This window comes from Larimichthys crocea, chromosome XII, assembly GCF_000972845.2.
Source record: "Larimichthys crocea isolate SSNF chromosome XII, L_crocea_2.0, whole genome shotgun sequence".
Classification (NCBI taxonomy): domain Eukaryota; kingdom Metazoa; phylum Chordata; class Actinopteri; family Sciaenidae; genus Larimichthys; species Larimichthys crocea.
This window is the reverse complement of record NC_040022.1, coordinates 24976984-24991926: the sequence shown is the minus strand read 5'-3', so window position 1 is coordinate 24991926 and position 14943 is coordinate 24976984. Positions and strand designations below refer to the sequence as shown.

At 40.0% G+C, this 14943-nt stretch overlaps 2 protein-coding genes across 2 annotated transcripts; both read right to left on the bottom strand.

The window, feature by feature from the left end:
- Positions 1-3733: 3733 nt before the first annotated feature.
- On the bottom strand, positions 3734-9539 carry LOC104925074 (inward rectifier potassium channel 2). The gene is made up of 2 exons (XM_019261068.2): positions 9362-9539; positions 3734-7074 (listed from the first exon to the last, which is right to left on the bottom strand). The coding sequence occupies exon 2, from the start codon at positions 6819-6821 to the stop codon at positions 5505-5507; it is 1317 nt and encodes a 438-aa protein (XP_019116613.1). The 5' UTR covers positions 6822-7074; positions 9362-9539; the 3' UTR covers positions 3734-5504.
- A 389-nt stretch (positions 9540-9928) lies between these two features.
- Positions 9929-14374, bottom strand: LOC104925055 (inward rectifier potassium channel 16). The gene is made up of 2 exons (XM_010738588.3): positions 14269-14374; positions 9929-11387 (listed from the first exon to the last, which is right to left on the bottom strand). The coding sequence occupies exon 2, from the start codon at positions 11359-11361 to the stop codon at positions 10216-10218; it is 1146 nt and encodes a 381-aa protein (XP_010736890.1). The 5' UTR covers positions 11362-11387; positions 14269-14374; the 3' UTR covers positions 9929-10215.
- Between the last annotated feature and the right edge of the window lie 569 nt (positions 14375-14943).

Genomic DNA, 14943 nt, shown 5'->3' with positions numbered 1-14943 from the left:
GAATCAATATACATATTGTCTTTCAGCAGGCTCGGGGAATGGAAAAAGCCTGAATCTCGTCCAACATATTGTACCTGCTGGATTCTCCTGTTCCTCCCCTGAGTGTCATGAGACACTCAGCTGTCAAAGATAGAGCCAAAATGAGTGTCAGCAGGTGTGTGTGGGAGAGAGGCAGCGATGTGTTTGTGTGCATGTGTAAGGTTATTATAGATCAAAAATTATAAATAATTGCATGCTGAGGAAAACAAGGAGGCAAAACCCGAGCAAGAGAGAGATAATAAAGTGTTTATAAATCAGTTTTCAGACAAAATATGCATGTTGCTGACATTTTGTGGTCAATTATGAAAGTACTGAACGATATGTGATATATAAAATTCATATAAACTGCGCAATTAAAACCTCATATGACACTAAAAAAGGGTTGGAATACTCCGGTGTGATGAAAGGGGTTTCACTGTCACTAGCCAGGAATCCCCTCCACACACACTCACACACGCACACATACACACAGCTGCAGAAGGTTCTGGCGAGGGTGTCAGCTGTTGGCTGTTTGGTGAAACACATTCATTTGTGATCTGACACGCCACTCCTGTATGGAGCAAACTGAAAAACCTTTATGTGTCTAAGTGTATTTTAAATGGAGCAAACTGAAAAACCTTTATGTGTCTAAGTGTATTTTAATCATTTTTAATCTCACACACGGGCTCCGTTGGCTCATTTAAATCAGCTGAATGTATCAACGGCATAGAATTATGTAATAATAATAATAATAATAATAATAATAATAATAATAATACTAATAATAATTAATGATTTATTGTGTAGAACTTTTTATACAAGAGATGTAGTGCTTTACAACGGAGAAATGACTGGCACCAATTGCTTCACACAAGAAAACAGACAGGGACAGAATGCCATAATTATTGTAGAGAGATGACAAATAAAAGCCACTGAATAATCATAATGAAAGTTAAAAGGTACAAGACAGAACCTCCTATCTTCCCAAAATATAGGTTTCCAACAAAAGGAAGCTAGATATAATCTAAGCTTTTATTGGTGGCATGTCACACAGGATGGACAGCAACACGATCACCCTCAAAACTGCAGTTTTCATGGTGAGTGTCAGTGTTTTGTCCTCCCATGCCACGAGTCTCCTCAGTCAACCTGCTGCTATCAGTGACTGACAGGCCGGCTGCATGAGACAGCAGGTGTCTGTCTTGCCTTGTCATCAGAATAATATAATTATCAAACGTAATCCCATTGCACTCTAGGAAGGGTTAGGTTTTTTTTTCTTTATGTATGCCAGCTTAGGGACAAGGCTAGATAATAAAATTGATAATAACAGCTTAAAATTGCTTTAGAAGTAAATGTTGTGGGTTAGCTCAGTTGGTAGAGCATCCTCCCCATGTACAAAGGTGCAGCATTCCTGTCACTCTTCAGCTGTCTCTATCAAAAAAAAGAAAGAAATGTTGTGACATTTCCTGTCTACCTGACTTGACTGTAGATCACAGGCTTCAGCAGTACATTAATTACAGCCCCACTGAAGAGAACATGTTGCTTGAGTTATGTGCGTGTCAAAACTAAGGTCAAAGCTCCCCTCAAACATCCTCCAGACTTGTATTGGTTTTCATCCTCTGAGAAAGGTTTGCTGTCTGCAGGTTCTGTCCCATTTCCAGACTTGCTGAGGCAATAAGTCATTTTGACTGAATGGTTACAGTTTGTGAACGTCACTCCTCTACTACAGCTTTACTTTACTGTAAACATCATCGCACCGCTTTCTCGGAAGTAACACAAAATGGAGCGTAGCAGAGACGTCACGTCTGTCAGGTGGCTGGAAACAAAGTCTATGATGATGGGATAAACCTGCATATGTTTCGGTTCAGTTGTACTCTGAAGATTGAGTACCTCTTTTTATGTTTAGCACTGCAGACGTCATCAATAAACACTTTCCTCATCTTTTTCCAAAGGCTGCATGGACTAACCACAAAACAAAGCATAACAAGTCCAAATGCCTTTAACTTAACTTGATGTCTCATGACTAACTCATGACTAAAAACCTCCATAGATAAATATTAAAATCTGACACATGCTGTTTTGACTGGATGTTTCTTTCTTGGATTTTGACACTCTTTGTTCAAAACTTTCTCTCCCTTTTTTAATCTGATTTACATTATTAATGTCAGTGACGCCTGATGACCTCAGACATGAATTTAGGACAAACACATACAGTTACAGCTATTTATAAAGTTGCTGGCTGTGGATGTGTCCTACATAAGATCAGAGTCAGATAATTTCTCTGATGTAATACCTTTTCTAAATATGTTTAGGAAAGACTTTGTCCAGACTACATACACTTCCTCCTGAAGTGATAAATATGCTTATGATTTTAACACTCTCTAAAATTATGTGTATAAACTGTCTAGAAGTGACAGTCACTGAGATAAAGCAGCAGTAGGCCAGTTCAGGGGAATCCGCCAGAGAAACGTCATCAGCGTCATCGACAGGAGCTCTCTGGCCAATGATGGTTGTCAATTTCTATGAAACAGTACACCCCGCATGGACTGAACTGCCACCATGTTCGGTTAAATGCCATTGAAGAGGTTTTAGGAGGGAAAGGAAGCTGGAATATAACAAATCTCCCTGCAGCAGGTCTGAAAACAGTACAACTTAACAATTAATGAAAGAGCTGATTTAATGTGAATGAACTGAATTTTAAAAGAAAAAGGGACAGTCCTTCTTTTTCACTCCAACGCCACAGCTTTGTGGCAGTTTCATTGGCTAATGTGGAAAAAGCCCAGAGGCAGCACCCACTTCCTATATGTAGAACCAAATCACATCGGCTCACTGCTTCCCTGTGGACGTGTCTGATCGATAGATCCCCCGACTACGTCTCATGCAGGCAGCATGCAGCTGTGGATGGAAACTCACTAAATCTGCAGACAGATGTGCCATACTGCAAACCCATGTTCATCTATGATACAGCTACATTGATCACATCTGTTGCTTAATAGTGTTTTGTGCATGTTTATGTTGGATTAGGAGCTTGTGTCTGATGTGTTAAGCAACCTGTGTGTCCAGGCGGTTTTCACCTAACTTTGTTGCTTTCGAGAAGTAAGACTTCTACAGTATATCCTCCTGTTAATTCTACACATTAACACCCTTGCGACACTTCGCGCTACACGTGGTGTAGAATACACTTATTTTCCACAGTTTACTGAAATAGATTAGGAAAAGTGAATGAGGCGTTCTTTCCATCGCTGTCATTGAAAATGACTTCCAGCGGAGCCGACTGATATAGCATGGGGTCTCTGTGGGCCTTTGCAGAACTGGAGTGAGTCAGTTTGGTGAATTATAGTAAATGATGGTGTGAGCTCTGACAGCTAGCAGCCTGGAATTTGGGCCAGAGCTCCAAATTAGAGGAGCAGCATGTGTATCCACTGCTAAAAGAGTCAAACAGGCCTCTGCTCCAGATGTCACGCATTTTGGGTCAAAATGCAAATCTTTGGATTGAAATTTAAACGCACAGAAGACTGCAAATGCAAACACATAAGAATGGCAATAAAAGATCAGGTCAAAGGTCATAAATGCACAGAATCACCTGTTGAAACTGATTTGTCATTTGCAATCAACACATTAACTTTAGATAGATTTTTTTCTTTTTACGCTTTTATTGAAAAAAACATAAAACAGTTTTCAACAACTGCAATATCAATATACAGTAATTGCCTTATAATTTACAAAAGATTAAAAAAAAAATCTGTACAATCTCTGGTTTGTGCAGGAAGATGGGAAGACCTTGATAGAAAAATGAAGACCTAAGACAGGAGAGGTGTCGATGTGAGAACAGACCAAATGTTTAATAAAAGCAGTACAGTGTTCTGGTTTCCACTGTGATTATCCAAGCATTAATGTGTCACAATAACACCTAGAGTAGTAATAAAAAAAACAAAAAAAAACATGAAAGCTCAATCTTGTGTAAGACTGGAGTCGAGTGTGCTACATCCGTATAAGATTTGTGATAGGAACTGAAATGTTTATCCGCTGACCTGATCTTTAGAAAGACAAAGCAAGGGCCCATTCAGAAATGAAAAATAACTTCACAAGACCCACAGTGGTGAAGTGTGAGGGTAGGATGTGTTCAAATTCTGCACATCTGCCATGCTAAGAACACTGATGTTTATATATTGCAGACTACGTCAAAAGCAACTCAAATTATTAATTGTCTCAACAGCCAACTGCTGCCAGATGAGGACAAGTTCAGGTTTAAAATTAAAATCAACTAACAGATGAGGTGCCTCTTATATATATGTACACATTTGGCTTTGGGTAATAAAACAGCTTGCGCTGTTATGGGGGGAAAGTGCACTAATCTTTGGAAAACACACTGAGAATCATGCTTTTCTACATCTAGAAATAACATTATAGGCTCCATCTGCAATCTTCAAAATGGATACTTTAAAAGACAAATAATACATTTTGGCTCCTAGATTTCTCTCTAAACATACAATATGTAACTTAGCAGCACTGATCATCAACATTCATAACCGCTGTTCAGGGTTGAGCTTCCTGTCACGTTCTACCACTGACCTGCACTGCACATTAGAACATGAAGACCTGCAAGGAGTGGCAGTATACTGCACAACTAATCACCTCTCAATGCTTCTTCTTACTGTAACATCTATTGCAGTGTGTCAAAGCTGAACCTCCTGTGTGCCTCCAGGACTGAGACTTTTGTTCAGGCACACACTACAGGAGATGCTTTACTTAGACAAGATGATAGGTTGAGGAGCATAGTGTACTTGTGCTCAGAATCTGTGCAAGACATCGCCTTCCTGCTTCACACCCACAATGAAAAAAGACTGTAAATATACTTTGCCAAGAGACCAGCTCATTAACAAGCAGATGTCTTTGTGCAGGTGAATTAACAGGTTTGAAAGTGGTTTTAGTATAATTTAAAACAAGATCCTTGAACTTGAAATTACTAAAAATATATGAATTTAGATTAGCATTTGAAAACAGTTTAAAGTTTGTTTGTTTTGTTTTTTTTGCATCTTTTAAATTGAGTCTAATTTCAATCACAACCTTATGTGACATTGTGGCCAACAGATTAGAACATGTTAGACCCAGGATGCTAAATGCAAAATATGCAAACTGGGTTTATCCACTTGAATTAATTAGAAATTGCATTTTTTGAGAAACCAAACCAACCAAATCGGCTATGCTACTGAAACATTAAGAAGGGTAGGCTGCACAGTCTGTAAGTGAAGGCATCTAACCAATTTCATCCCCCTAGCTCCATGCAACCAGTTAATCGATCACCTCTTTCACCATAAACCATGTAACATGTCTGGATTTCCATACTGTGTTGTGCATGAGCTTCTGCATAGAGAACTTCATACTCAAATCACGGTCTTTTACAAACTCTCATGCATTATAAACAACAGCAATCAGGACCAAATTCAAACTAGTTAAAACATATCCTTAACCCTTCTTTTTCTCTGTGGTCATATTTCCGATTCTGCTGTCAAAGGCCTTGATTCTAAAGGCAAAGAGTCCAGATTGCATTCAGAGTCTGAAACCACATCTGTGTTTGTGTCCTCAAGTGCACAAACATCAATACCCGTAATCTCCCTGTTTTCCTCTTCCTCAAACTCCTCTTCCATCTCGACTTTTTCGAGAGCCACCTCGTTCTCGTAACAAAAGGAGTTCTTTGAGCTGGTGGCATCGGACTTCTTCTCAGCTAGTTCCCTGGCACTACAATGAGGAGTGCTGGGCACCTCGTACGTGTTGTCAAAGCGAGAGTAGTCCACTTTGTAGTAGTTCTTCTCCTCAAAGAGCACTGGTTCAAAGCGGTGACCCCAGAGGATTTCGCTGGCCACGTAGGAGCTCCGACACTGAGTGGTCATGGCAGTAGCCTCGACCATTCCCTCAAGAATCACTACGATCTCAAATTCTGACGTCTCCAACTCCTGTTTGCTCATCTCATAGAATGGACTGTCCTCATCAATCTCATGCACAATGGTGATTGGAGACACCAGGAAGATTCTGTCAATGCCGCTATCGAAGCCTACATCAATGTCGACCTGATCCAGAGGGATGAACTCGCCCTCAGCTGTGGTGCGGGACTTGAGTAGCTGGGCCCTGACATGGGCCTCCACCAGGTGACTCTTCCTCAGGTTCCCCACACGCCACATTAGGCAAAGTTTACCGTCCCTCATGGCCACTGTGGCATAATGGCTGAACACCAGGGTCTCATTCCTCTTTTTGGGCTTGGCCATCTTGGCCATGACAGCACCGATGATAAAAGCATCAATAATGCAGCCAACGATGCTTTGGAAGACGACCATAAAGACGGCAACAGGGCACTCCTCTGTCACGTAGCGATAACCATAGCCAATAGTGGTTTGAGTCTCCACTGAGAACAAGAAGGCAGCGGTGAAGCTGTCCACATTGGAAACACACATCTGAGTCCCATTCTCCAGGTCCCCATAAGAAAGGGCCACTAACCAGAAAGCAAAGCCAAAAAACAACCACGACAGCAGGAAAGAAAGGCAGAATACAAGCAGCATCCAGCGCCAGCGGATATCCACGCAGGTGGTGAAGATATCTGCCAGGTACCGCTGGCCTTTTTCACTCATATTGATAAACTGCACGTTGCAGTGGCCGTCCTTCCTGACAAAGCGGCTCTGATGTTGGTGCTCTGTGTGCACCTTGCTCACATTCCCATTCCCGTAGCCATTTGGGACGGCAATAGTGGCTAGCTTCATGCCGTCTTCTTCAGAGGACACAATGCTGTAACGGTGGCTTCGCACACTCCCCATTACTTCCCCCTGGGAGGGCTGGGCCGTTTCTGCTTTGGAAAACAGTTTAAGTTTTTGGTAGAAGCGTTGGAGAAACAGTTTTGAATGATCCCAGGGACAAACTCAAGCAGAAAATGTGGACAACTGGATTTCCCCTGCAGGGAAAAGGGGTGCCCGGGCCTGTGGTCCTGCAGGTGTGCTGTGCACCTTGGGGGTGCGTGAGGGCAGGTCACTCCTCTCCGATTGCTGCTCTGGACCTCATCAGTGAAGTGAGCTGTGGAAATTACAGACAGAGAGAATAACAGTTTTAAAGTAATTGGCAGGAACCAGAGGAAAGATCAGAGTGTGTGGAGTGTGTGGTTACCTGACATCTAAATAATGCATTGTACACTCAAAGTTAGAGGCATTATGCTTGCATACAGTGACATTACACAAACAGTCTACACAGTGCAGAAAGAACAAGGAATGCACTGTGCATACATTGTCAAAAGTACATTAAAAATATTATTCAAGCACCTAGATGGCTGACAAAGTGGGAAAGGGTGTTCACCCTTTCTAATGTAAGTATTAATTAGGTAGGTCAGTCCATGGAGAGCTGAGTCAAATTACAGATCAAGTTCATGTTAATCCAGTAAGCCACTGGAGCAAAGATACAAGTAGCTCTATGCAGATGTGTCTCTAAAGCAATGCCTAAATTTCTGTGTATGTTACATGCATTTAAAACCTTACACATTCACTAATTATTACATTTCATTCTATTTATTTAGTTATTCTAAGTTTTTAGTGTTTTTAATAACACACGCGCATACACGCAAAACTAATTCACAACTACAGCTTGCACCACTACGTCATGTAACAAAATCCAATGAACACAGCCGCTTTTCAGAGAGGATGAAGCTGAAAGCAGCAGTAACCTTGCATCATACGTAATAGAACAACAAGGACAGCTAAATCAGAAAAGCTATTGACTTGTTTATGTGTGTGTATGTGTGTGTGTGTGTGTGTGTGGCCTGAAAGGTCCATTAAAATGTAACACCACAGGCTACAGAAGGCCATGGTCAACCACACATGCTCTGCTATTGCCAAAATAACCCTCCACACACCCCTCCACTTTTGACTGTATCTCATGTGAGGGTCACCGTTGTGTCTAAAAGGAGTTTGAAATAAATAAAAGTCTCTGGGTCGCTTTCAGAAAATATTCGGAATGATCGTTCTTTGATTTAGTTTTGAGAACGCAGTTAAACAAATCAAAAAGAAAACTTTTTTTTTCCATAATCTCATTTTGCCTGTATTAAACTAAAGAGATCAACAGTCACGTGGGATGAGATGTGCAGGATGTGGTCCTAAATCCCCCTGCATCATCTTTATTTTTCTCAACTAATGATGTCACCGTTGGGTTGACTAGAAATAGCAACCTGTCGTGCACACTATTGGATATATAGGGCTCCATTCATTCACACCTCACAGCGTGCCAAAGAATTTTGTTTATTGGATTTTCGGGATTGTATATGTGATATTAAAAATATTGCGTCCATCTATTTTAAATGGTAGACTTTTTTATTATTTGCACATTCAAAGTGAGAAAGACTTGCCAAAGGAAACTTGACCATGTCAACCTCTTTATTAAAATCACAATATTCAGTTTATCTCATGTTCATGCTGGCCATTAGTGATCTATTTGTTTGGATTATTTTGGCTGCACATGGGCCTAGTTTTAACTACATGACTGGAGAGCAGTAAAGCACAAGAGGACATCTGCGTGATACTCAAAGCAGCCTACAGTTAACAGTGCATACATACATTGTTAACACAGAAGACCACAGTACGAATCAAACTTCTAACTTTTGTGGTGTTGATGCACTGACACTGAGTACACTGCAAACTGAGGTCCCCCTCTCTCTCTGCTGTCACGGTTCTTTCTGGGCTGAGCTTTCATCTGCTGCTCACTATATCGCATCACTTATTCCTGCAGGTTGGTACACGGTGACAGACCAAGGCTTCCAGAGGCTAGACAACCTGTGATTGTTTGTTTTGCGTGTGGTCTCAATTAGAGGCAACAGCTGAGGCAGATGGAAACTGGTTACATAAAGCTGCTCTATTCATCATTACACAAATCAATAACTATGGCCAATCATTTAGCAGATACTATCTGTTGGTATAAGCTTTTATGACACTTGTTGTTATAATAGAAGCTTATGTATGCTTTATTTTTTGCAGTAATTTGTCTTAATTTCACATATTTATATTTTATCAATTTTATTCTACAGGGTCAGAATAGTATTACCAAATCAACCCATGCACAGAGGCAATCTATATCCTGCAATCTGCAGAAGGGGATGGGGGTCTAAAATAATAACAATAATAATAATAGTATAAATTGAATAGTAATACTTGTGATGTTTAAAGATAGATTATGAAACTTGAAAATAATTTCTTATAACAGGTCATCAGTTTTAGCATTTTGCAGTCAGACTACACATGAGCTCCTGCAGAGTTTATCTATATTTCATTTTCCTCATCACTCTCATAATTGTAGATAAATTCGTCCTGCTTACACCTACCTGTTGGTCCTTGCAGTGCGAATCTGTCGCCTTCTTGTTGTAATAACTCCCATATGCACCAGATATGCACACTGCGTCCCTTTTGATTCTCGCTGCTCTTTTATTGTGTTTGCTTAGTTTTCCATCTGGCGCTGCAAATTCTGCCATTACCCTCTCCAGCAATACTGAAGAAGATGTTTGTCGTTGCAAAGACAGACTTTAAAAACACGTGTGCCTCTCCACGCCCCTGTCACAGCTCTGGCCAATCGAAAGCTGCAGCGTCTGTTTGAGGGTCTGAGCCATGGACTCTATATACCTGTATATTTTTGTATACAGTCAAAGCTCTGAGCCCACGTGGATTTTATTTTTATTAGTGTGAGTGGAGTCAAAACAATATTTCTCAACAGGACGCTGAAAACAGTTTGCATCATAACATCTGCATGTAATTTATGAAATTACTCAAAATACCATTATTGACTAACTACAATTGGAGTTTATATGTCACCAGACTCTAGAAATCAACACATTGGGTAGTGTGAAGCAGACCTGCTCTGATTGTAAAAATCTGTGACTTATCAAAATAGTCCCCACTGCTGGAGTGATGGTGAGTGTACTCATTGAACACTAGGTGGTGGTGTAGAGCTACAAAGTGAATAAACAAACAAGAACTGGCAACACATCATGTGATATATGATATTGCTGTAGTTTTACTTGTAGTAATAGATTTTATTAAAGAATAAAGAATAGAAACATAAACACTGTATGTGAAGTCACATATAAATATATTTACAAGAACACATCTTATCTATTATACATCCCTAAAACTTAACGTTAGGGGATACATCCACCATACAATGCTTATAATTCGGGTTAAGCTACAAACAGGTGTGCTGCATGGCTTCTTCGAGGACATCAGGATTCATGTCAGTGTGTTTGTTTCTCTTGACTGATGCAAAAAGAGGACTCTGGGACTGACTGCCCTCTACAGGATTTCTGCCCCTGTCATACTCTTCTGCACTGAGCATGGGTACAGACACCCAAGTGGTGTTGTTGAACAGAGCGTAGTCCACCTTGTAGCGCTTCTTGCCCACTTTTATCATGTCCTGGAAGCACTGACCCCAGCGGATGTCTGTTGGCATGTAGCAGATTCGTGTCTGGTGGAGCATACCTGTAGAGTCACCGGTGTAGGTGAAAGAAACCACCAGCTCAAAGTCATCCTTCAGCAGGTCTTCAGGGCCCAGGCTGTAGAGGGGACTTCCAGGCTCTAGCTTGTGAATAATAGTGGCTGGTGTGGCGAGGACAATGTCTCGATTCTGGATATCCAGGTCCTGGTATAACATTACAATAGACCCAAGTGGCTGTTTCACATAGCGGACTAACATGGCCCTAACGACACCGTCCAGGATGTGATTACCTCTTAAGTCTCCAAGTCGCCATGACAGACATAGAACCCCGTCTCGCAGGTTGACCACTGCACAGCTGCTAAAACCTACTGTCTGAGCTCTCTTACGTGCAGATGCCATTTTAGCAACAACAATACCAATGACAATAGTGTCAAGGAGGCAGCTGAATACATCTTGAACTGTCACCACAACAATGGCTACCATACAGTTCTCAGTCATCCCCCTGAAGCCATAGCCAATAGTTGCCTGGGTCTCCATTGAGAACATGAAGGCTCCAGTGAAGCCACGAACATTTTCCACACAGGGTGCGTTATTTACATCGTCAACGTCCCCGTGTACATATGCAATGAGCCAATAACAGAGGCCGAAAAAGAGCCAAGAGAGGATGTAAGAGAGGGAAAAGATGAGGAACATCACCCTCCAGCGGGTCTCTACAAGAGTAGTAAAGATGTCCATGAAGTATGGGCTCCATTCTCCAGGAGCCTTCTGGAAAACCACAGGAAACCTGCCATCTTTTTGCATGTAGCGTAGGCGCCTGGACTCATTTTGCAGACCCAGTGTGTGGATTGTAGTGTAGTGGGTATCAACAGTGACCTGCTCGCCCCTTTCTGTGCTCATTGTGATCAAGGACGCCTTTCAGTCTCCTGCAGAAAGACAGATATGGGATGAGAAAATGCATGTTAGAATGTTTTATTTCAAGTCAAAGTTGACTGAAGTGACAAAGTGGACTCGTGGGAAGGGAGGACAGCAATTTACTCATTACATGTGACTAAAATGTAAAAAGGCTCTTAGACTTGTTTGTCAAGCTGGACTCTTCATGTTTGAGCAAGCAGCCTAGGTCACTCTGAGCCTCAGGCTATGAGTAGCAAATAACCCTAGAGGCTCTGGGTGTGAAAAATGTACTTCAGGAGCACGAGTTTCTTACAGGTTGATTATTTACCAGGAGTTCCATTATGTCTGGAGCCTGTCCAAATCACTTGTGCTAAAAGCTCTCTATAAACACTTTAAAATAACCAAACGTAATCATGCAGTGTTTTTTTTTATTAAAACTTTCACATTTTGTTTTGAAGTATCTGTGCTAATCCATAAATTACAGTTCACACATGGTAAGAATAACCAATTTAAATTAATTTCATAGTTCACCACAATCATAAGTATTACAAGATGCGATGTCAAAACAACATAATAAAACAGTGAAAAGGTACAGGAAGAACAAGCCCGGTACCAAAAAGTCATATCCATATACATTACAAGCAGTTTTCTAAAAGTTTATTGTTACTGTTTCAGGCAATGTGTTTAATATACTAATATACAGTATAAACTATCTATATTTTAGTTGGTGTCTATATCACATGATGCTGCACTGGTTTTCATTTCATTTTAATCACTGCCCATATTTCTTTTGTGTTTAAACAAAAGATTTTGGTGTCGTCAAATATTTGCAGACTTTGACATAATATGTAAAAGAAAAGAAATGCATGTAAGTTTAATGCTATTTGTCTTAGATACCTTATAGTTATGTTCATCATACAATGAATGCTCCAACACCAATGTCTTTAAGTCTTGACCTTGCTTACATATTGATCTTATCCCATGATGACATTTATAAATTTGACCAAGACTATCAGACAGGATTAACTAAGGTTTCAGGTCAGGGAAATCTGTTTCCCATAGGAAGAACCTTTTTTTAATCAGCTTGGTCTGTTGCCTTCCAGATGTGACCCAAAATAATACCAAACAGGCAACAGACTGTTGACTTTTGACAGTAAACTGACTTATTATAGAGTAATCATATAAATGTATCCATTACAGATCTATAGATTTTTGACCCATGCAGCTGTAAGGCCAAAAACGTAAAGATGAAAGAAAGAACCGGCATCTTTATCATGAAAGTGTTGATATAATCTGTGTTTTTAATCCACAAGTCCTAAGAAAGTGTGTCTCGGCTAATTAAGCAAACCTCGACCTCAGTGTGGTGCACTTATTATTCCTCATGAGAGTAAATTATTATCCTCCAACCACCTCTAACAGCTTTCACCTCCAAATGTTTCCTGAAATGTCAAACTTTAACCACATCGTCTTTTTTTCAGTAACAGAAAAAACACAACGGAGTCATGACAATTTTATCACTTTCTTTTACCGTACTTGACAGTTCAGTAATCTGACAGCTGCTTGAGTTGCCACTGATGAAAGGCACGCTAAGTTTTTATTATGAGCATGTAATGCTGACTAAATGCTTACTGATCATTAAGTTATGTCCTTTCTTGAGTGTTATCTAGAGTTTTTATTGCTTAATTGAGTCGCCTGAAAGCACGTAGCTGATGTTTATCACAGTTTCTGATAAATGAGTTCTAATTTTACACCTCCTGTGGTTTAATTGTGTTGTCAAACTATTGCGGGTAACTGTGAGCTGAAAAGTGTTTGTGCAATGGTGCAGTGTTTTAAACACAGTGTTCCTGTCAATTAGATCAATTTCAGTCCAAATAAGATTTCACTGTACTTTGTATGGGCTCCTGTTGGCAGGTAAACAGTAACTCAGCACATAAGTAAAACAAAAATAATGAAGTAGTCAAAGATTGTGGAAATATGCACTGTCATGCATGAGACCATGAGAAGAGAGAGAAAAAAAACCTCACAACTTCAAGTTTTTTTACATTAATGCTGTGATGTTGTAAAAGAGTTGATAAATAAGTCGAGGAAAAGGCATGGAAAAATATCAAGTGACCAGGTCTACATGCATTTACAAGTAGGTGAATACTTGACTCATAAACAGCAGTGCCACAGGTTTTAGACTGATTTCTACACAGCAATCACTGAGTCCATGAACAAGGATATGAACAGGTTACTGACGTGTGCACCCTTCAGGGACACAAAATAAGCAGGGAAAGTTACCTATCTATGAAGATAAGGTATATTATTATATATATCAGCTTTCACTGTTGTACCTGTACTTAATTTATTTGTTTTAGTCCTATTATACCCCTTTCTATTTCCTTAATCCTTCTGTAAGACACTCTATGTGAGTACATAAAGAGCTACTGACACTGCATTGGACCAATAAGCTAGGGTTACTAAATTAAATGTAATGATTCCTACAAAATCACCTGATGCATTTTGTCCTTTTCTTCTCATGCATCATGGCTCCAGAAAAAAAGTGTGTTAGAATTTGTAGCTGATGTGCTGAAACATGTTGATATTTCCTCATATTTTAATGTGAATATGAGAAAACATAAACTGCTCTACAATACTTGTTCACATCACATAACATATGATAACAGATGATGTTTCTTCAGTTCATGGCAAAACAAGAAAGGTTGCTCATTGTCAATGTCTCTTCCTTGCTAATATCTTAAAGTGTTGTACCTATTCAGCTGCAATTATTTAGTACTGTACGTTTAACTTGCAAGTGGCCTAGTAAAATCTGTGTTGCATTAGTCTTACTAGTCCAATATACATACATACATCTCTAGTATACCTACAGATCTTATGAAAAGCACAAATGCTACATTCAAATATTGAACTTACTTGTAGAGTAGAAATTAGAGTTTGTCAGGTGAGCCCATCTATTCTGCCAAGCATTTAACAATGTGTTGCCACAGTGGAAGTTAATCTCTTTGTTCACTTGGTTGCAGAGTGCTGGGGGCCGTCCTGGTCCTGAGGCAAAGTCCCATTTCGTTCTGATATCACAGCAATAACTTCCCTCTGAATCCTTATTGGACAATCTGGAAGAATTTATGATCTATGGAATATTTTAGAGCCTCCTAAAAAGAAAAACACAAAATGTCCTTGTAACTGTTTGTTTTGTAGAAGATGAAATAGAAATTGTGTAACTTAAATAGACTTCCACGAAATGATAAAGAGAGAGATGATTTATAGCAGGGTATTTTGCAGCTATGTATATTTGAGTCATTTCCCTTCAGATTTCCGTGATTCATTAGACAGAAAGTTAACCTTTGCTCCATCAGGTGGAGACGCTGCCATTGGCAAGGATTTTCTTTGTCTCAATCGTCTTCAATTTGGTTCTGATAAGACGAGAGATCAGAGCTGAGCCGCCAGGACACATTGACTTTTAAACTGCATTTATTGCCATCATGAGACCATCTAAAGCCAAAGAGGTTAACAACACCAAAACAACCTTGATGTGTTTTTTTAAAAATAGAACATGACCCTCCTTCACTCTAAAACCTACCTAATCCATCA